Here is a 20,259-nt window from a genome sequence, read left to right as displayed (position 1 = left end):
ACCGGGTCCATGTTGCTGGTACTGGATGCCAGTATTGGGCGCGGGGTGCCAGTACCGGGCGCATGGTTCCAGTGCCGGGTGCGTGCAGTAAGTACCGGTGCTGGGTGCCCATACTGGGTGCCGGTGCTGGGCTGTGTGTGTGTGTGTGTGCGTGTGTGTGTGTGTGTTTTGACGTGAGGAAGTGCCAAAGCTGCAATTGCTTTAGGAAGTCAATCGCAGGGGCCGGGGGACGCGTGCGCAGTGCAGCCGCTCCGCTCCGCTCCGCTCCCGCTGCCTCTCCTTCTCCCTCCGGTGCCGAGCCCGGAGGCAGCGCAGAGGCGGCGGCCGCGGAGGGAGGGAGGGAGGGAGCGGGGGGGGGGGGGGGGGGAAAGGCACCGGCGGCCGCGGACGGCGGCGGCAGCAGCGCGGATGCCCGACCCGTGAGTACCCCGCGCCCCGGCCCGGGGCCGCCGCCGCCCGTGGGATGCCACGGGGCGGGGCGGGTTGGCTGGAGTGGGGGGGGGGGGGGGGGGGGGGAACGGGGACACACGGGCCCATCGCCCCCTCCCTCACCCGGTACCCAACCCAGGCTGTCTCCCCGAGGGCTGCGGGGGGACCCCGCTTTGCACGTTGTGTCGTGTGTGTGTGTGTGTGTGTGTGTCCGTCCCCACTCCCCCTCTTTGCACGCTCCCCTCTGCGTGTGCCCCCCGCCCCGGGCATCCTCCCTTTTACACGTTTCCCCCCCCCCCCCCCCGCTCCCCTTCCCGGCCACGCACCGAGCACCGCGGAGCGCCGGGGTTGATGGCGAGGTCGGGCTGTGTGTGTGTGTGTGTGTGTCTGTCTGTCTGTCCGGCTGCTGCCTGTCACCGGCCCCATGTGCGAGGGCTGGGGGGGTGTGTGAGGGGGGGGGGGGGAGGGCAGCGGGATGCTCCGTGGGGACCCGCGGGGCTGGGGGGACCCCGAGCAGCGAGCAGGGAGGGGGCCCTCCCCGCCGCATCACCCCGGGGGAGGGCAGGGCTCCTGCGAGGAGAAGGAGGAGGAGGATGGAGGAGGAAGGAGGGGGGCACCCTCCAGCCGCAGGGCCGGCTGCACCGGGGTTTGCCCGGCCCGGGCGGGGGGGGCTTGCAGGGAGGATCTCCCCCCCTCCCCGGCCCAGGGCTGCCCCGGCCCTACCTGCACCCACAGGTGGGTGCCAGGGCGGTGCTGGAGCATCCACGCACCGGCTCGGCCAGGCAGGCTCCCTCTCCTTGCGGCTCCCTGCGCCCCTGATGCAGAGGGGTGCCATGCCTCGTCACGCAGAGCAGTAGCCGTCGGGAGCCCTGACCCGGCCGGCCGGGGCAGTGGGAAGCAACCGAGGTTCGGGGAGGTTGGCTGAGGTCAGGGCGACGGCGGGCTCCGGTCCCCGACGGGTCCTCCAGCAGCGGCATGGCCAAAATGTTGGGCAGAGGGACTTGGCTCGATGGTGTCTGGGACGCGGCTTTCCCCCGTAGGGATGTGACATCCGACCGTCGCCCGACACGAGCCCATCGTGTGGGCAGCGTCGCGGGATGCCGCGACTCGGCGTCGCGTCCCCGCGGCCGAGGGATGGAGAGGGCCAGGCGCGGCCGTCGGAGCTGCTCCGCGTGTGGATCACGGTGCGTCTCTGGGCACGGAGAGGTTCCCCCGGGAACCTCCCTCTCCCCGCCGCTTCCATGAGGCTGCTCTGGCGCAGATCCATGGCCTTATTTAAGAAACTAAACAAAAAGTGTTAAGTGAGTGGGAGGGATTTCCCTGCTGCGAGGGGAGTTCATTCCCCTCTGGATGCATCTCCACCATCCCCGTCGATAGAGACGCTCGTCCCGTGTCACGCTGGATGAGCGGAGCTCGTGGCATTTGCTGGCCTGGTGGATATCGTTTTCTTTGGGAAAACGGGTCGCCCCAGTGGGCACATATTTCAGAATATCTCCCAAGGGAGAGCGCCACATCAGATTTCCCTACAAGGATTTCAGCTCCTCCGCGTCAGCCCTTCCCCACAAATGACTCAAGCCGCTAATCAAAATACAGTCGTGTTCTTCAGCAATTAAACAAACTCCACCTCATAAGATTATAGTGGAGAAGCAGGAATTTAGTGACATGAATATATCTCAATCAGGGTGCGGGTGCCCATTTTGGTATTGTTATTAAAAAAAAGAAGGAACTGAAGGCAGATAATCAGATAATGCAACTCAAACCCAGAGAGGGTAAGGGAGAAAAATACCTTGGCAGAGTAATTAATGCTGAGTCTGCCTGAGGTGCGGGAGCAGCACATCTCTGCCGCCTCCCGAAGTGCATCCTCTCCCATCTTTGCTTATCTTTGGTTGTAGTCTCACTTTTAGGCTGGACGTCGGCTACAGCATCTTGAGTTTCAGCTGAGCTCGTTCAAAGGAGGCGGGTGAGCTCAGTGCTCGGGGCTCTTCCCTGCGAGCAACAGGTCTGGAGCGGCAAAGCGGCCGCCGCGCTGCTCCTCGACCTCTGCAGAGCGTGAGCTCAACCTGCCATGGCTTTTCCTCTTTTTTTTCCAAATTTTTATCCTCTGGATAAAATTATTTTGGAAAGTCAGCTCAAGAGGAGGTTAAGAGCCACCCTCGGTGCCGGCGCCGCTCCTTAGCCATCCCGCGGGGTGCCCTGCCTTTCCCTTCCAGCTCCTCCTGCTCCTCGGGCAGGTTTCTTGTACCAACCCCCTGGCCATGCCCGAGCACCCCAAAAGCAGAGCAGCCGCGGCAGAGGGAGGCCGGCAGGCATCGCCGCCTTTGTGCCGCCGTGCCACGCGCTCTCGGGGTTCGGCGTTTCGGGCTCTTGCCTGGAATAACAGCGGCTTCCGGGTGAGCCGGTGCCCACGGCCTTCGCCGAGACTTCCTATTACTCAGTTCCTTATTCGTCTCTGCACATCTCTCTATGCATTTCCATTACAAAAGCTCTTCAGAGCAGGGTGGATCTAAGCCAGTTGTTTATATACATTATTTCATAGCTACCTCTTAATGTGGGGGGGGGAAGAAAAGGTACTGGACTTTAGCACCAGTTATTTTCATCCCCCAATGTGTTACAACATAGTTTTCGCCCGTGGAGGGGACAGGGTGGGGGAAGAGCGTCCGATACCTTCTGTGGTGTAAGAGGGGAAGAAACTGAACTCGCCGGCTCACGGGGACTCCAGCAGCCCTGTCGCAGACTGGGAAGCTGCTCTGCGGTGGCCACCACCGCCCCTGCTCCAGCTGGCTCAGGGAATGAGCATCCAGCCCCACAAACATCTCCCTTTTCATACCGTCCTGCACCCAGCACTGCATGAGCTTCCTCCAGCTCGTTTCCATCAGTACTGGGGTTGGCCAGCCCATTTTTTTCCCCAGCTGCTCTGCCACAGCTTGCCCCACGCAGCACAGGGAGGGTGACCTGCAGAAAGTCCCAAATCCGTATTGTCGCGGCCATGCAACGGTAGCATTGAGCCGCAGCGTTGCTTGCGGCAAATAACTCCACCGGCCGGCTCTCCCCACCGCACCCACGGGTTTCGGGACACCCATAACTTTTTGTAGGGATTGGATGCCTTAAATCCAGCTGTGCATGCGCTGCAGGAGCCGCCAGCTCGGTGCCTTGCTGGGGGTGAGCTGTGGCCGTGCCAGTCCAAAAGTTGCGGGGTGAGTCCGTCCCCTGGCCGGGTGCTGCATGGGACCTGGGGACATGGGAATGGGTGGCTTGGGGGTAAAACTATAGTGAAGGCAAAATCCTGGCTCTTGCTGGATCCAGAGCGCTGTGTAAAACAAAGCAGCAACCCCTGAGTTTTGATCGACCCTTTGCCCTTCTGCGAAAGCGCTCTCTGGGAGCACAGAGAATTATTTTATTTCTATTATTTTTGGCTGGAAATCCACTGGGTTCCTTCTTTGGCAGGGACCGGTGGCAGAGACCTCCCGCCTGTGAATTCCCCCCTCCCTGGCCACTGGGATGGGCACAGAGGGTGATGCTGCAGCCCACCCCATCGGCTCCTCCGGGTCCGTGGGACCTTGGCTGTCCCAGATGAGTTTACCGGGAGAGGTGGGAGCGCTCTGCCGCTCACCCGTCCCACAAAACCTCCTGCCTTTGGCCGTTTTGTGGAAGCAGAGATTTAACCAGGGGGAGGGTGGAGCAGCAAGCAACAACAAAGTCCTTTGGGGTTCAGCTTTAACATTCATCTTAGACATGGAAAAAAGGGGGTTTCCTGACAGCAGGAAAATGCATGGTAGAGTTTTATAACAAGCTGCCCTTCCAGTTCTCTAACCGCTTGGAAACAGCCTCAGTTGACCTTTTGAGGGCTCTTTGCTCAGACTGTGAAGATCCGCTGGGTTTGGGGGCCCAGCTTTGCCACGCTCCAGACTTGCTTGTCAGCACTTGCCCGCTCCGGAGGCAGAAAGGCCACGGAGGCTACGGGACAGCAACGGGCACAGGGAGAGCGGAGCCCCCAACGTCCCCGCTCGTGGCCGTGGCTCTGGGTGCAGGGAACAGGCTGTGGGTACACTGGTAGCCCACTTCAGGAGCTGGATTTACTGCTCGTTCAGTACTGAGGGGGTCAGGGAGCCAGCAAAGGGGTTTGGGGTTAAGGGTTTGGGTTTTCCAATTGCTTCCCCTCCTGCAGGCATGAACCCACCCAGGGCTTAAGTAGTTTCCTCCGACAGAAGGCAAATGCCCAAGCAGCGTTTCAGTGCAAAGGGCAGGAGAAGAGCAAACAGGTACATATTGGCATTAGCGGGCAGGAACCTCGGAAAAGGGAGGGAGAGCTTCAAGCTAGCCTTGGAAAACAAGAAAAAACAAGGAAAGATGCTGCCTGCAAGCCTGGTGTGGGTTTCACCAGGAGGAGAGAGCTCGCAAAGGGGATTTGGAGCCAGGGAAATGTATTGCCGTGACAGTGGTGGCAGGCGAGCTCTCGTGTCCTCCAATGGTGCAGCCGAGCCTTGCAGCATCCCAGGGGCTCGGCAAAGGGCATCACCGCGGCCTGTCACATCGGAGTTCTCGCTGAGATCCCCAGCGAGGCCCACGACCACGATCTGAGCCCAGAATGCCTGCGATGGGCATCCACCCATGGCCAGGCTCCTGCCGCCCCGGCCGTCTCCCACAGCCCTGTCCGGGCAGCAGCGTGCCCGGCCGGAGCGGGATGGAGCGGGATGCAGTGGCTGTGGCTGGCTGGCACTGTCCCGGGGCTGGGGGCCACCTCTGTGGCACAGGGGCCACGCAGGGTGACAGCGTTTCCTTCCTCCCCCCCGCTGCCAGCTCCTCCCCAGGGATGGCTGAGCCAAACCCCACCGTCTTTCTTCCCCTTTGGTCGGGTTTTAAATAACCGGCACGGCTGGTCTCGGAGGACACGAGTTGCTCGCAGAGCTCCCCGTTGCTTGTCACGGCTGGGGCAGGGCAGAGCATCACTGCTGCCCCGGCGCCCGTGAGGCTGCGGTGACCACAGCACAGGGATCACCTGTGTCCCTTGGGATGCTCCGGAGCTGGGAAAGGGCGTTGGGTCACCAAATCCCCCTTGCCCTGGGTATTTGCCTGTAGGACAATCTCCTGGGGAACTCCTTCCGCAGTGCGTCGCTGTTTTAACATAGGACCAAAGTCTGATGCGGGAGGAAGTTTTCTTGCTGGTACAAGCAACAGCTCGCCTCTGCAAGCTCTGGTCCAGGGACCCGTGGTGGCACTGGGTCTGGAGCCGGGGGGACATCCCAGCCCTGCGTGCTCACCAGCGAGATGTGACATCTGCCTGAAGCCAGACCTCAAAAAACATCCGTCAGGACTGGCAGCGTGCAGGCAGCGGGGCCCACAGCTGTCCGCGTGAATAAAAAGCTGCGGGCCAATGTCCCCAGGGTGCAGCGTTTGGGGGTGGTCCCCCTTGTCCCCAGCCATCGTGCTGGTGTAACCCCAGCCCGGCCGGTCCCACCGCTGGTTGAGCCGGCTGCCGGGCTCAGCCCTGCCCTGACCACATCAATGCCACACGGGGCCACGTTTTGGGCAGGGAGCGTGGCTGGAGAGCAGGGCCAGACCTGTCCTCGGCGCGGCCAGACCCACCTCCCGCCCGTGCCGGCGCAGGCTCCCAAATCTCCTCCCTGTGCCCGGCCGGCGGTTCCCGTGCTGGCGCGGGTCTCCGGATGCAGCCGGCGGGGTTTGGTCTCGTGCCGGGGCTGGGGAGAAAAATCGCCCGTCAGCCACGTCGGGGAGCGCTCGGAGCCGTGGTAAGGGACCCCTTTGATCCAGCGTTTCCCCGTGATGCAGGGTCCCTCCTTTTCATCCCGATCCTGGCTTGATTCTCTGTCTGGTTCCTCATTTCCTTGGAAAGGGCAATTCCTCAGATCCTCATAGCATCCCTATCCCCCAAATTACCGCTAATGCCCCCTCCTCTGCCCCGTGGTCCCCGGGGGGACACGGTGCTGCCTGCACTGGCATGTGCTGGGATGGGGATGAGCGGGTCCTGGGCTGGAAGCACCCTGTGGACAAGGAGCACCCTGCCACCCACTCAGCTCAGCTCTTACTGCGGCCATGCCGATGCCCTATCCCTCCTTTTCCTCTTCCCTTCCATCAGCCGCTGGGCTCCGTCCGTGTGGTGTAGCCCCTGCTGAGTATCGATTACCATGATCTTTCTTGTCCTTTCGCATGGATCATTACCAAACGCCTTAAAAATGCCGCGATACCTCTACTAATAGAAACATAATTGTCAGGGCTTGCCTTATTAAATCCCCCAGCTGATTGTCGTGGGTGCTATTTTTACGCTATGAAACTATTAACTGCATTTCAGTGCAAGAGCCGGGGCCGGAGGGGCGGGTGCCGGCAATGCTGCGCCCATCGTGCCACCCAGCAGCCCGCGGTGGCCGTCTCGGCCACGGCGGCTGTGCCGGGACAGAGCCACAGGTCTGCTCGCCTCTTTCCAGCAGGTGCTGGAGAGGTTCATGTGGTCCTTTCGGGAAGGCTCACGGTGGGATTTGGCTCAGAGGATGCTCGGTGCAGAAATAGAACCCGGCTACAGTCGAGGAGAGGGGCAGGGAGCAGAGGATACGGCCGGTCCGGAGAAGGACCCCGGCATCATCCTCATACTGGCAGGAGAGGTGCCCACGGGGCTGTCGGCCCTCGCGGTGTGAAGGACCGGGGAGGTGTTGGGACACGCTGCGGCATCTCCCGGTTCCCATCGCCAGGACCTGCTTTTCCAGTCTCGAGGGATGGCACAAAAATCACGGCCGGGCAAAGGAACTCCCCCAAAGGCATCCGCTCACCGCCGCCTCCGCCACGTGCGCGGGCACATCTGCCGGCGTTATCAGCAACACGCGCTCGGCGGGGACGCGGCCACGTGAGCATCGCCACCCCCTCGTCCCGGCACGACCCGGGGATCCCGACCCGGCCGGTGCCCGGGACCGCTGGCACCTCGATGCCGGTAGTATCGGGGTTAGCCCAACCCCGTCCCCGCAGAGTCGGGAGGCTCGAGCCTCACCTCTTTAGTCTTTTTCTAATAGATTGCTAAAGCGGGGTGGAGAGGGGGGGAAAGCTGGGTCTAAAAATAGCTCCCAAAACTTCCTGTGCCGCTGGCAGGTGGCTGGGGCAGGCTGCGGGGGCGGCCGGCAGCTGTGGGGCTCGGTGACGGTGCCTGCCCACGGGGTAACCCTGGCAGAGGGGGGGCCCGCGGGGTGCCGGCCCCCCCATCGCCTCCCCGGGCCGCCCGCGGGGCTGGCTCGCGTCTGGTTGCGCTCGGTGGCCGGTTTCAGCCAAATTTGGCAGAGGTCGGAGGTGCCGGGTCCCTCCCGGGAGAAAGGCAGGGAGGAGGCGGGGAAGCTGCAGGCTGGGCTGAACCCTTATTAGACACTAGAGAATCCAGCAGCAGGCAGCCGGGGCAGCCGAGCTCTGCTCGTACTGATCCAGCGTGGCCGGTCTCGCAGGCGACGGGTGTTTTCCAGCTCCTCCGAGGCACGGAGAGGGGCCGGATCCGGCGCTGCTCCCCACCAAGGCATCGCTGGTGTGTAGCGGGGGGCTCAGCCGTGCCGGCAGCTTGGCCGGGGATGGTGTCTTCGCAGGCACCGGGGGGGGATTTGCGCATCGCCCCCGGCCGAGCAATCCCCGCGGGGGTCTGTGATGAGCAGCAAAGCTGCCCTCCAGGTTTTGACCCATAAAATATGAAGGGAAGGTCCCTCCTGGGGTGGAGAGCTCATACCGTGACTGGAGGTGGCCGGAGAATAAAAATATCCTCCGTGTCGCTGGGTGCCCCACGGCCGGCGAGCTGGGGGTGCCGGGGGCTCCTCCGTGGGAGCGTGGCCGCATCCTGGCAGCCCCCAGCTCTCGGAGCTGGCCCTGCCCAGCAGCAGCAAAGGGATCCTGGAAAACCATCTGGAAAATAAATGAGGTTCAGGTGACCAGATAAACAGAGTCCCGCTGAGCGCCTGTGAGGACAGCAGCGATGGGGGGGTGGGTGTTGGCAGAAAAAGGAGCTGCCGAAGCGGAGGGTGACTTTTGGGTGATGGGGGGGGGGGGGTTCCATCCGGACAGGGTGGAGTTGAGGACGGCGGCGGTGCAACCGCGTTGGTTTTTGGGTGCTGGGGTACGCGCTGTTGGAAAGAGAGGAGATAACAGCTCAGCATCCTCCGGGAAGGCGAGGGAAGCGGCTGCGCCGAGTGAGATGCTGGGCTGGGCTGATAACGGGCACGTGCCGCAACCAGGCGCCTGGCCCAGCCCCGCGGCCCCACGGGAGCACGCAGGGGGTGTCAGCATCCCCCCCTCCCTCTTTTTCCCCTTTTCTCCCCTTTTCCACCCGCGGCAAGCCCGTGCGAGCGAGGGGCGGCCGCCGGCAGAGACCACAAACCAGTTTCGGTCGCTGGTGTGGTGCCAGGGCCGGAGCCCCCCTCTGCCCGCAGCGGTGCCGAGGGCACATTTAATCAAGGAAACAGAGGTTGGGCGTCTGATTTCTCTCTCTCTCTCCTTTTTTTTTTTTTTTTTTTTCTGAAGAGGAAAAAAAACGAACAACTTTGTTTGTGAGTCACTCTTGGCCGAGGGAGCCGGGCTTCGCTCTGCGCGGCAGGCAGACTGGCACATCCCCGCATGGCAGGGACGATGCTGCCGGGAGGCACCGCGGGAGGCTCTGACTCAGCCCACCCTCGGCCACCGGCCCCCTTCCCTCGTTGCCCACCTCGCTGCCGAGCCGGCGTCCTCACCCTACGGGCAGCACCGGAGCCCCGGGGATGCCTGGGGCACGGCGTGGCGGAAAGCACCCTCGCTTCCAAGCGGCTTCAGCTGGGTACCGGGAACCGTCCCGTGCCCACCCCGGGGACGTATCCTGCCCGTCACTCCTCGGCAAAGCCGCTTCCTTGGCCGTGGGGTTGTTCCAGTGCCGGCGTGCCCGGGCTATCTCCGAGATGCCTGGCTGCAGCCGGCACGGGGGGTCAGTGCCAGTCCTGGCCGGGGAGCCCCGGCTCAGCTGCCCTCGTGCCTGCGGCAGCCGCCGGATCCGGTGGGAATCGGGAGGATGACCCGGCTCAGCCACCGGCGGGACTCACTCTGTCCCACTCCTGCCCCGTCGGGGCGGCTGGCCCCGCGGTGGAGCGGCGAGGAGAGCAGCCGGGCCCTGCCGGGGCTTTCCCAAAAAAGGTCTGAACTCTTCGGTTGAGTTTGCCACTTCCCTTACCACTCCCTTTCCTGTGAGAGGATGTGTTCGGCCGCTTTTCTTTTCTCTTTCTCTCTTCTTTTCTCTCCCATCTCCCTGCCCTCAGACCCGGCGGTCCCGGCGATGCCGCGCACCCCCTGAGCCGGCCGGGGTCACCCTGGCTGGCACCCGCCGCCGCAGCGCGATGGCCAGGCTGCAGGTACGGACACACCGCCGCCGGCTCCCCCCCACCGTGTCCCCCCCAGGTCCTCCCAGCAGCCACGGCACGGGGTCGGGTGGGCACGCCGGGGGCTCGGCGCGGGCTGCGCCGGGGGTGGGCACCGGTTTGTGCCCCGCTTTGCAGAGGCGGGGGTGGCCGGAGGGGGATGCCACGCCGCTCGGGGCATCGTCCCCGGCCGGGGCGCTGGGGGAAAGTGGGGCGCATGGAGCGGTGTCATTCCCGTGGCCGGTATTTAGCATCGCCTTGGTTTTTGCCCGTGTGGGCGCCCCGATGCCACGGCTCCCACCGCAGCTGGCACGGGGCCGTTTTGGTGACTGCTTTGGCCGGGGTTAAGCCGGGCACGGGGCGCTTCGCGTACGGCTGCGTGGGATGGAGCTGACCCAGCGCCCCGGCACGAGGAGCAGCCGGGTGGAAGGGGAGGTTTCCCTTCGAAAGTCATTTTAGGGAGCACTCATCTTGTCCGGTTGCGTGGGGGGTCCCCGCTCTCCCGTTTGGGGAGAGGACGGGGCGGCGCCAGGCTCGGCGGGGACGTCACGGCTGCGTGAGCTGGCGCGGTCCCGGGGAAACCCAGCACACGGGGACTCCCAGCCCGGGTGCCGCAGGCACCGGGCGATGATGGCAAAAGCTCCCGGGGGGCTCCCGGAGCTCCCGGGGTTGGGGCGAGGGCGACTTTTGGGGCGTTTCTTCTCTCCGCTGGGGAAACGTCCCCTTTTTGTCATCCTTCCTCTTTTCACAGCCTCACGCGCGCGCCCTCGCCTTCTCTCCGGCGCTCATAGGCTTCCACCGCCCGCCGGCACTTCCTTATCCGCCGGCCCCGGCGCAGACGGAAACGGCCCCGCGGCACGCGGCCCCCCCGCCAGCGCGGTGGGCTGGGGGGCTACGGGGGTGTTTAGGTGTGCACGGGGCTGGGAAACCGGCCCCGCAAATCCAGAGCGCGATGGCATCGCCCTTCGGCGCCAATCCGGAGCGCGCCGGCGTTGCCTTTCGGTGCCGTGAGCCGGGGAGGGGGGGCCCTTCGCAGCCCCACGCCTCCCTTCTTTTCCCCGGCCCCCTTGGCGCAGCCCACGCGGCCGAGATGGGTGCCACAGCACCCGGGATGAGCAGCGAGCCGATCCTGCATCTGGCCGGGTGCTGAGGGCACCCCGTGGATGTGGGGAGGGGATGCTCCTTGCTGGGGGATGCCGCTCCGTCCCGCTGCCTCTCCTGGGTGTTTTGGCTCAGCCGCTTGCGCGTTTGCTCCGGCCGAGGTGGAGCACCAGCCGCAGAAGCAAAATGCCTGGAAGTCCCCCTGGAGCAATGCCACGTGCTGTCCCCACGTCCCTGTCCCTCGCCCGCTCGACATCCCGGGGCCATGGCAGAGCCGGGGCTGCCTTTGCTTTGGGGTGGGCTGGGAGGGAAGCAGGGTTTTCCCAGCCTTCAAGTTTTCCTCCTGCTCGCCCCGTTTCCCACAGCCTCGTCACCGGTTGCTGTAATTAGTTCTGCGGCCCCGCTGGGAGCCGTGCCCGGAGCCTGGCTACCCCCGCACCACTGTGGGGCTGCAGCCCCCCCAGCAGCACCGGACACCGTGGGGTGAGCGGGCTCGGAAGCGGGATGTCACCCTGGGTGGGCAGGGAGAAGAGCGGGTGCCGGGAGGAGAAGATGGTCGGGCCAGGGAAAGCAAAGGAAAGGGAAAAAAGTGGGGGGGGTTAAATGGACCTGAGGGCAGCGCGGTGCGAGAGGGAGCTGAGCCTGCTGCCGAGCCGGGTGACAAGGTCACAGCCGTCCTGCCAGCACTCGGAGCTATAAATAGGGACAATTGGGAGCGAAACACAGACTCTCTCCTTTTTCGTTCCTGCGGGAGCGATGGGAGCCGGCGGGAGGGTTTGCAAGGGCCCAGGCGAGGAGCTGACGGGAAGCGCTGCCAGGCGATGGCCATGCTGGGGAAGTGATGAGACCTGGGGCAGCTCGAGACAGGGATGCTGGGGTCGAGGCGGCCGGGGGCTCTCCCTGCCCGCTGCCCCCCTCTCCCGTTCCTTCCTTCTGGAAGAAGAAGGACCGTGATTGCTGCCCACCGCCCTCGGAGGGGCGCAGGGAGGCAGAGCCGGCTGTGACCGCATCCTTACCACCACCTGCATGGAGGTGGGTGCTCAGCACCCAGCACCGCTTCTGCCCAGGAGCATCCCTGCTCCGGGCTGGACCGGCGGTGCAGGCAGGCAGGCAGGCAGGGACAGGCAGGCCTGTGGGCACGGGGGGATTATTCTGCAGCAACGGTGCAGAGCGCCAGACTCGGCCAACGCTTGACACGGGGCGAGTTTTGGTTTAGTGCTGGGAGCTGTGAAAACTACCCCCCCCACACACACACACCCTGTTTCCTTCCACTCACATGATGCCGTGGAGCGGCTCCGACTTCCCCATCCCGGCTCTGAACACACCGGGGGGGGGTCCGGCTTCGCTTCCCCACGGCACGGGGTACGGCCGGGGGTGCACGAGGCCGGCGCTGACCCCCACAACCTGCCCGGCCCCACTGGTGTCTGTGGGGCTCGGTAGCGCTGCCAAAGCGTGGGAAGGGGGTCTCGGGCGAAGCGTGGGGCTGGCAGAGCCTCTGCAGACGTGTTTCCCCTCCTCCTTTCCTTCTCGCTTCCTTTTCTTGCACGCTTTTCTGCCTGCCTGCCGTGCCCCAGCTTGCCACCTGCAAAAGGGCTTTCCCCAGCATGGAGCAGCCCCCTCCCCGAGCCTCTCGAAGCCGGGGGGGGGGGTCCCTCTGCAAAGGTAACGTGGTGCCGCTCCTCTCCTTCCCCGCAGGCTCCGTCCAGGAGGCGGCAGGGACATTAGCCGGGGGGTCTCGGCGGCACGGCTCACCCGCGGACTGGGAGGAGCGGAGAGCAGCAGAAGAGCCCCCGAAGCACGACCCAACCCCGTCCACCGTGTATGAGGCTGGGACGCAGGTGAGGTGGTGACCAGGCTGGCCGGCGGCCGGGATGGCAAGCGGGAGCCAAAACTAAATCCCAGCAAGTCACTGCACGGGGGTCCCCCGTTTCCCTCGGGCTGCTTGCGCGCGGTGGGAGATAATCGTTCGCTCACCCGCTCCCTGCCCTCCCGCCTTTCAGTACGCAGGACCCGCGTCCGCAGAGACACCCCTTCCGATGTCCCGGCATGAGACTTCTCCGACAACGGTGCAACCCGCCAGCAACCACCGCCCCAACGCCTGCTGCTTCTGCTGGTGCTGCTGCTGCAGTTGCTCGTGGTACGTCCCACCACCCGCCCCGGCCCGAGGGTCCCGCGGGGGCGGCGAGCGTCACCCGCCCAATATCGTCGTTTGATATTCAAGGGTTCCCATGACGCGAGGGTCGCCCGCGCGTTGCTGGGTCGCTCCGCGCTTCGTGCGGCACCAAGCGCTTGGATACGGCTCCTGCCGGAGCAGGCAGATGGGGTTCCCGAGGGAGATGGGGTCCCGCAGCAGCCCCCAGCCCTGGGTGCTCTGCAGCCCTTCGGTGCAGCTCGCGGTGCCCGCAGGCAGCGGGCGCGGGAGGGCGGCTGGGATGGAGCCGGTCCCGCTCACCGAGCCGAGCCTCCGGGCCGCTTGTGTGCTTGGGTTGGGAATTGAGAGCGAATGGGGTGCCGTGGTTAGAAAAGGTGTAAATGGCGTTTTGGAGCAGGTGGGCATCGGCGGTGCCGCGGCGTGTTGCTCTCCCCCCGACGCGGAGCCTGGTGAGCCCGAGCCTCGCCTCGCTGCACCGTGACTCCTGCCCGTCGGCTAAATCTTTTAAAATATACAGAGCAGAAAGCGGCACCGGGAACCCCTCTCTTAGCGCTTAGCTGAGCTGCCCAACCTCTGCCTCCCCAGCCCACCCTCCCAGGGCACCCGGCTGTGCCCGGGCAGGGTGACGAGGCTGGGCAGGGGGACCCCTGGGTGCAGCACTGTGCAGGCAGGAGGATTTTGCTGCCTGTTTCAGGCAGGTCAGGTCAGGAGGAGAGCTAGGTTTCCTTGCCCAGCGTCACGCTGCCTTCTCACAGCTGCAGTGTGCTGCCCGAGGTGGACCCCCCTCGTCCGCGGGAGCCCTCCCGGGTAGCTCTGCCTCGGAGCAGCAGGCACAGAGTCTGGCCCTGGCCTCCCAGTGCTGCCCAAAGCCAAGGACATAAGCAGCCGCTTGCCTGCAGCTGCATCTTCCATCCTCTCTGAGGATCCCCAGCTCCTTACTCTCAGATAGCCCAGATTTTGGAGAGCCCGTCTGCTCTTCTCCATCCTCAGCGCCGGCCCTTTCTGAGATTGCCGACGGCTTCGGGCTGTGCAGCAGCTTTGGGCTTTACAGCCACCGACAGTGCTGAGCTTGGGGGAGCAGCAAACCCTGGAGCTGAGCGCCGTGCAAACACGCGGTACATCCCCAGCACCGACGTCAGCCCCGTGCAAACCCGTGGCGCATCCCCAGCACTGATGCATCGGCCCCGTGCAAACCCCCGCTGTGTTCTTGGGGCCCCATCTCGCCTGATTCCGTCTCTTTTTCTTGCATTTGCAAGGCAGTGAGGGTGGCGATCGGCTTCCCTCTCAGCCTGCCCTGAACACCTTCCTCCCAGGCACTGCCCAGGGCTCGGTGGCATTCGGTCGTGGGCAGGGTGACCCTTCCCCGCGTCCCTCCTCCATCTCTGCAAGAGGCCGTGAGCATAGACAGGGCAGAAATCCCTCCCGTATCCCGCTCCCGGAGCAAGCAGTGGCCGGTGCCAACCATTTTGGGGCTCAAGCGTGCCAGGCAGCGAGCGCCGGGGCCGGCGCGAGCAGGGACGTGCCTGCAGCTTTCGCCCAGCCCGGCCGCCCGTGCTGGCGGGGGAGAAGTTTGCACATTTAATCTTGTGCGAGCGGCGAGGGACGGTGTCGCAAGCAGGAAGCGCTGCGGTCAGTGCTGGGCACCGAAATTCGAGGGAAGTTGGCTGGAGGCCGCTCTCCCCTTGCACCACCGGCACCTCTGGGGGTGAAGGATGGGGGGGACACAGGGGATGCCGGCACCCCCGAGCCCCGGCACCTCCATCCCGCGCTCGGCCTCTGGGCTGGATCGGTGCTGGGGTGTCCCGGGGGGTGCAGGGTCCGGCGCTTCGCTTTTCTCCATCTATCCCGGCCACCGGCTTCCTTGGCGAGCCGGGGCCATCACCAGCTGGAGACCGGGATAACCAGGCACAGGATCTGAGCAGACCGCGGCGCTGAGCACCGACGGCTGCAGCCCTGGGCCCCGCAGCCGCCCCCAGTTATTTATTTATTGGTGTTTAATCGTGGCGGTTCACGACGGCTTTGCCTTGGGCCGAGCCGGCACTGACCTCTGCCGGCTACTGCCGCCCGGCCCCGCGGCCGCTCCGGCTCCGGCTTGGTCCTGGCACACGTCCCGGTGGAGCGGGTCCAGGGCCACGGCGGTGCCCGAGCGCAGGAAACCCCCTTGCACGATGATGGCAAAAATTGCACAAGGGAGCCGGGGTGCTGCCGGCACAGCGGGTGCTGGGGCGGGCAGGGTGCTGGGGAGGATCTTGGCGGGGAGGGGGGGGGGGATGCTGGTGCCCACAGAGGAGATTCGGTGGCCAGGGTCAGTTGGGGGGGTCAAGGTGGGGGTCTGGGCGCATCCCCAACGCCCCTGACTACCTTTCTGTCTCCCCGTTAGGAACGAGGACCGGGAGCGAGCATGGAGGGCGTCCCGGGAGACCAAACTGGAGACCATCCCAAACTGTGAAGCGTGGTGAGCGCAGGGGCAGTGCTGGGGGGGAGGGGCAGGTGGGGGGGGGGACACCGGCATTGCACAGCACAGCATGTCACGGTCCCCGCTGCCACCCTCCGTGGCACCCAGCCCCGCATCCTGCCTGCTGGTGCGCACACAGGGAGCAGGATCGGGGCACCAGGACTTGGGGGTTCCCGGTGCCGCTTCCAGCAGCATGTCCCTGGTTCCCACCGAGAAACGGGGAGCCCGGAGCCACGGGCTGCAGCACTCCACAATTCTGGCCCTCGGGCCCCTTGCAAAGGGAAACTGAGGCACGCGAGGACCTCAGCAGCTTTCAGGCCGTGTCCCAAGGGCAGAGCCTCATCCTGCAAGCACCCGGCTCTGGGGATGCCCTGCACCGAGCACCCACTCCCTGGGGGACGGGTATGACCCCCCCCCCAGCCCAGCTGTGGGTGCTCTTTGCAGTGCCCGGCACAGCAGGGTTAGGGGGTCAGACATGCTAATTAGCCACTGATAATGATTGCTCCTGCCCTGCTTTAGCAGGTGGTGGCTATTTGCAGGTAATGGCTCTTTGCTGGGGAGCAGCCTCCCTGCCTCCCCCAGCTGTGAGGGATGATGAACCGAGGTCAGTCTCTCCCCGGCCGGCTCAGAGCTGCCGCTCTGCAAGGGAAGGGCTTTTGCTCCCTTTTGGGTTTGTCGAAAGCCGGCACCAAAATACGCCTCAGTTTGGGAAATTCAGCTGAAACCAAACCCGTGCTCCAGCCCGGCCAAGCGGAGCCTGGACAGATGCCGTGAGCGAACTCCCAAAGCGTCCGTAATAACCGGAGCCTGAGCAGGAACGGCCTCGGCGCGAGCACCGGGCATGCGTTCGGGCACAGTCCCTCTGGGATGGGACCAGGGATGAGCACGGCCGAGCCGCTCGGGGAGGGACGACGCAGCGGGGAGCCCGCAGCCCTCCCGGGGCTGACCGTAACGCTGTCCCTTTGCCTTCCCCACCGGGATCCGGCAGCGCCAAACCCACTCCGGAGGAGGTGCGGGGCTGGGCACAGTCCTTCGACAAGCTGATGAAGAGCCCGGCGGGTCGCAACGTCTTTCGGGAGTTCTTGCGGACTGAGTACAGCGAGGAGAACATGCTCTTCTGGCTAGCGTGCGAGGAGCTCAAAAACGAGTGCAACAAGCACACCATCGACGAGAAGGCCAGGATGATCTACGAGGACTACATCTCCATCCTCTCGCCCAAGGAGGTATGGGGCAGAACGCCTGGGGGGTGGCTCAGGCTAAAATGGGGGGGGGGTGTTTCTTAGGGAGATGGCTCTGTCCCAGGTGCAGCCCTGCAGCAATTTGGGGATGGGGTGGGTGGGTATTTGGGGATGAGTTTGGCAGGGTAACGGGTTTGCTTCATGCTTGTGGACGGTGGAGGGGAGGGCATCCCCAGCCCCCCAAAACCACCCCGGGATGCGGCCGGCAGCGGGACCATGGGGCCGGGTTGTGCTGCGGGGCCAAAACCTCACGAGGGCACCAGCGGGCCGAGGAGATGCTGCATCCCAGCTCAGAGCATCCCCCCAAAGTGGGGGCACCCGGGGGGGGGGAGCACCCCATCCCACCTCCCTCTGCCCAGCAAGGGGACACAGGGAGGACCCGGAGACCTCTCCGCAGCTCTCTCCAAAACACCCTGGCTCCGGTGCACATATACTCCGGGGTGGAACACGCTGTGGTCTCCCCGCATCTGGCCACGGTGCCGCGTTGATACCCAATTTCCCGTGAGAGCCTGTGCAGGGGTGGGTGCTGGGACCGGGGTTTTGTCGTGGGGGATCCCTCAACCCCCCCCTCCCTATTTCTCTCCCTGCCACCCAGGTGAGCCTGGACTCGCGGGTGCGGGAGGTCATCAACCGCAAGATGCAGGAGCCGTCCTCGCACACCTTCGACGACGCGCAGCTCCAGATCTACACGCTCATGCACAGAGACTCCTACCCTCGCTTCCTGAACTCTGCCATATACAAATCGCTGCTCCAGAGCGTCTCCCGCTCCTCCTCGGAGTCCTAAGGGCGCCCGCCGGCCACGGGGACGTCGGCGGGGACGCGGTGGCTGGCGTTGGGGTGGGGGGGGGAGCTCGGTGCCTCCTTCCCTCCCTGCCAGCCCCCTCCCCAAGTTTTTAGCTTTTTACCTATGAACCGTCACCCCGGTTTCTGGGCCGTTCTCCAGGACTGTCCCCGGGGCTGGTGCCGCTGCGGCAGCACAGCCCGGGCCGGCTCGTACTACTGAACCCCTGCCCCGTCCCCGCCGCTGGCCGGAGCGAGCCGGGGAAGCTCGCGGGAGCGCGTGGAAGAGCGCCTGGGGCCCGGCTCCCCCTCCCTGGCTCCACCCGCACCCCGTTTTGAAGAGGTCACTTTATCCCCTCTCCACCACACCTGGGGACACGGCATGTCCCCGTTTCCCACCTGAGACCCAGTTGGGGACTGGGTTGGGGGTTTTTTGGGGGTGGGGGGGAGGTCGATTGTTGTTGTTTTCTTTTTTTTTTTTTTTTTTATTTTAAATGCTTCTTTTGTTGGCTTTTACTGGGGGACTCGAGGGGTGGGAGGGGGGGTTTGGCAAGCGTCTCTGTACATATAAAAACTTGTCAGGTTTACGTCACTCCTCCGTCTGTTTGAAGCAGCCGACGGTGTGGGGAGCAGTGCTGCAGCCAGGCTGGATGGAGCAGAGGGCAGGCAGCACCCTGGGGCCATGGCCGCCCGTCTCCGAAGCTGTCCAAGGGCCTCTGGAGGGGCCAGAAGGGACGGTGGGACCACGAGGATGCGCTCGGAGGGTGGGCAGGGGCTGCCCTACAGCTGCCCCCTCCACCAGTCCCCATCGCACACGTCAGCACCGGTCCAGCCCCGGGACACCGCACGCTTGTCACCCCAAACCCAGAGCATCCTGCACCCTCAGTTCATGGGCCTCAGGGAAGGGGAAAACACGCTCGCAGGCCACGTAGGTGTTATTTATCTTCCCGCAGAAACCCGCAGGCACCAGGACCCCCGAAAGCGAAGGCTCCCGGCTGGCCCATGCCTGCCTTGCCATCGGGGAGAATCCCAGGGGTCTGCCCTGGTCCCTCAGGAGCAGTTTGGCACCGAGCAGTGGGCAGGCAGGGCTCCATGTGGGATGGGAAGTGTCACAGGGAAGATCTAAAATATCTGTGTGGTTTTTGTATGGCATGAGGAATGGTTTACTGAAGCCCCAGCACCCAGAATTAAAACATTTCTGCCGGCAGCCCCTGCCCCCCACAATGAAATGAAGCCAACGCCGGGGTCCTGCCACCCAGCTTGGCCACGCACCGGCTCAGCCCTGCTGCAGAAGACCAATGCTAGTCTTTGCCTTTCCTGACCCGGAGCAGCCTGTGGTTTCCTATTTATCTACCCCTTCCCCTCCTTCTTCTCTCTTCATCCCTTTCAAAGAAAAAAGAAAGGGCACTCGTTCTTTTTATTGAAGATATTTTTTAAACAAACAAACCAAAAAATTCGCTCGGCTTTTTTGTTTCCTTCCTTCCTAGTGGCATGACTGCGTGGAAATTCATGTCAGTAAAGTTAGTGTTGTTTGCCAAGCTGGAAATACAATTCAAGAAAATGTATTTTTGAGAGAGACCAGAGATAGCTCATTTGTTCAGGAATGTTGGTATTGTTATTATTTGGTTGTTATTGGCAGGTTTTCCCCTGCAAGTGCCAAGCCTGCACAGCTACAGCCCCACAGCATCCCCACCCTGTGCTGGGGAGGTTTTAGTTCTGGGTGCTTGGTTTGTTCTGTGGGTAAAGGAAATATCTCGAGGGTGGGAGGTTGAACATCCCTGAAGCCATTCCGGAGTGCGGCAGGGGTGTCAGAGCCTCTGCACACCATGGAGGTCTCAGTCCAGGGAAGACCCCGCTGCCCCCAGATAATCTAGTTTGTCTCTTGCTCCCAATCCTAGCATTAAAACACCTTGTAAGCAAATCTTTACTTCTGAGACACCTCTTTATCCAGTGGCCTTCCCCTCCCTGGCGTTATCCCAGAAAATAGCACTGTAAAATGCCCCGAGACACAGTACTTTTCTCTCGCTTCCGAGGGGCTCCTTCTGCTTGAGACTCTCCCTACCTAATTCAGGACTGTCAGCAAACTGTACCCAAGCTCAACTCCCCTCCTGACAGTAACACAAGAAGAAAGGCAACAGCAACTGGTAATTAGCTGGCTCCTGTTCACAGCGCACGAGCCAGAATGCCTTGGCCAGCTTGGGTTTCAGATCCTGAAGCTTTTTTTAAGCATTACTGCAAGGACACTGTTCCCTACCAAACCTGGCTTGAATAATTCCATTTGCCGCAAGACTTGTGAGGCTTAAACAAGTTGTCAGCATCTTTGAATCTTTTCCTTCTTGGGAGACTTGGCTACACCCTGTAAAGTGAAAGCCCTGACCAAAGGATCCTCTTGGGATCCCTGCCTCCAGAGAAGCACAGCCCTCAAAGGGGCTGCGAGCACGTTTTTCCATTGCTTTCTTGTGGCTGCTCACTCCGCTCTAAACATCTCCAAGGTCTCTGGTGAATGTCTGCTGTCTGGCATGCTGAAAAGCCAGTGGAAATACTTGTTTTTCACTCTGGAACAGGGGAGCAATGCCATAAGAGATGGGACTGCAAATGCTCCTGCACTGCTGGTCAGCACAAGAGCTGCAGTGCACAGGACTGCTCCTGAGCAGCCTCAAGCTCAGAGGCCTTACTGGGGTCCCCCAAATGCTGGGTCAGCCCAGTTAAAGGCTAGGAAAAGGAGAGAAGAGGGATTTTAAGTCTCAG

The 20,259-nt window shown here is 63.4% G+C and overlaps 1 protein-coding gene across 1 annotated transcript; it reads left to right on the top strand.

Moving 5' to 3' along the window:
• Positions 1–9,599: 9,599 nt before the first annotated feature.
• On the top strand, positions 9,600–19,427 carry RGS19 (regulator of G protein signaling 19). The gene is made up of 6 exons (XM_030009058.2): positions 9,600–9,779; positions 12,582–12,724; positions 12,887–13,023; positions 15,419–15,493; positions 16,482–16,716; positions 17,327–19,427. The coding sequence occupies exons 3-6, from the start codon at positions 12,923–12,925 to the stop codon at positions 17,513–17,515; spliced, it is 600 nt and encodes a 199-aa protein (XP_029864918.1). The 5' UTR covers positions 9,600–9,779; positions 12,582–12,724; positions 12,887–12,922; the 3' UTR covers positions 17,516–19,427.
• The last annotated feature ends 832 nt before the right edge of the window (positions 19,428–20,259 follow it).

The sequence above is a fragment of the Aquila chrysaetos genome, chromosome 3 (genome assembly GCF_900496995.4).
Source record: "Aquila chrysaetos chrysaetos chromosome 3, bAquChr1.4, whole genome shotgun sequence".
NCBI classification, from domain to species: domain Eukaryota; kingdom Metazoa; phylum Chordata; class Aves; order Accipitriformes; family Accipitridae; genus Aquila; species Aquila chrysaetos.
Note: the sequence above shows the minus strand (reverse complement) of the source record. Positions and strands in the feature narration are given on the sequence as shown.

Bases quoted from the DNA above. Each gene is read 5' to 3' on its own strand.
- RGS19 (XM_030009058.2), top strand. From the start codon at position 12,923: ATGTCCCGGCATGAGACTTCTCCGACAACGGTGCAACCCGCCAGCAAC. The intron at 13,024-15,418 runs GTACGTCCCACC...TCTCCCCGTTAG, and splicing joins TGCTGCTGCAGTTGCTCGTG to GAACGAGGACCGGGAGCGAG. The intron at 16,717-17,326 runs GTATGGGGCAGA...CCTGCCACCCAG, and splicing joins CCATCCTCTCGCCCAAGGAG to GTGAGCCTGGACTCGCGGGT.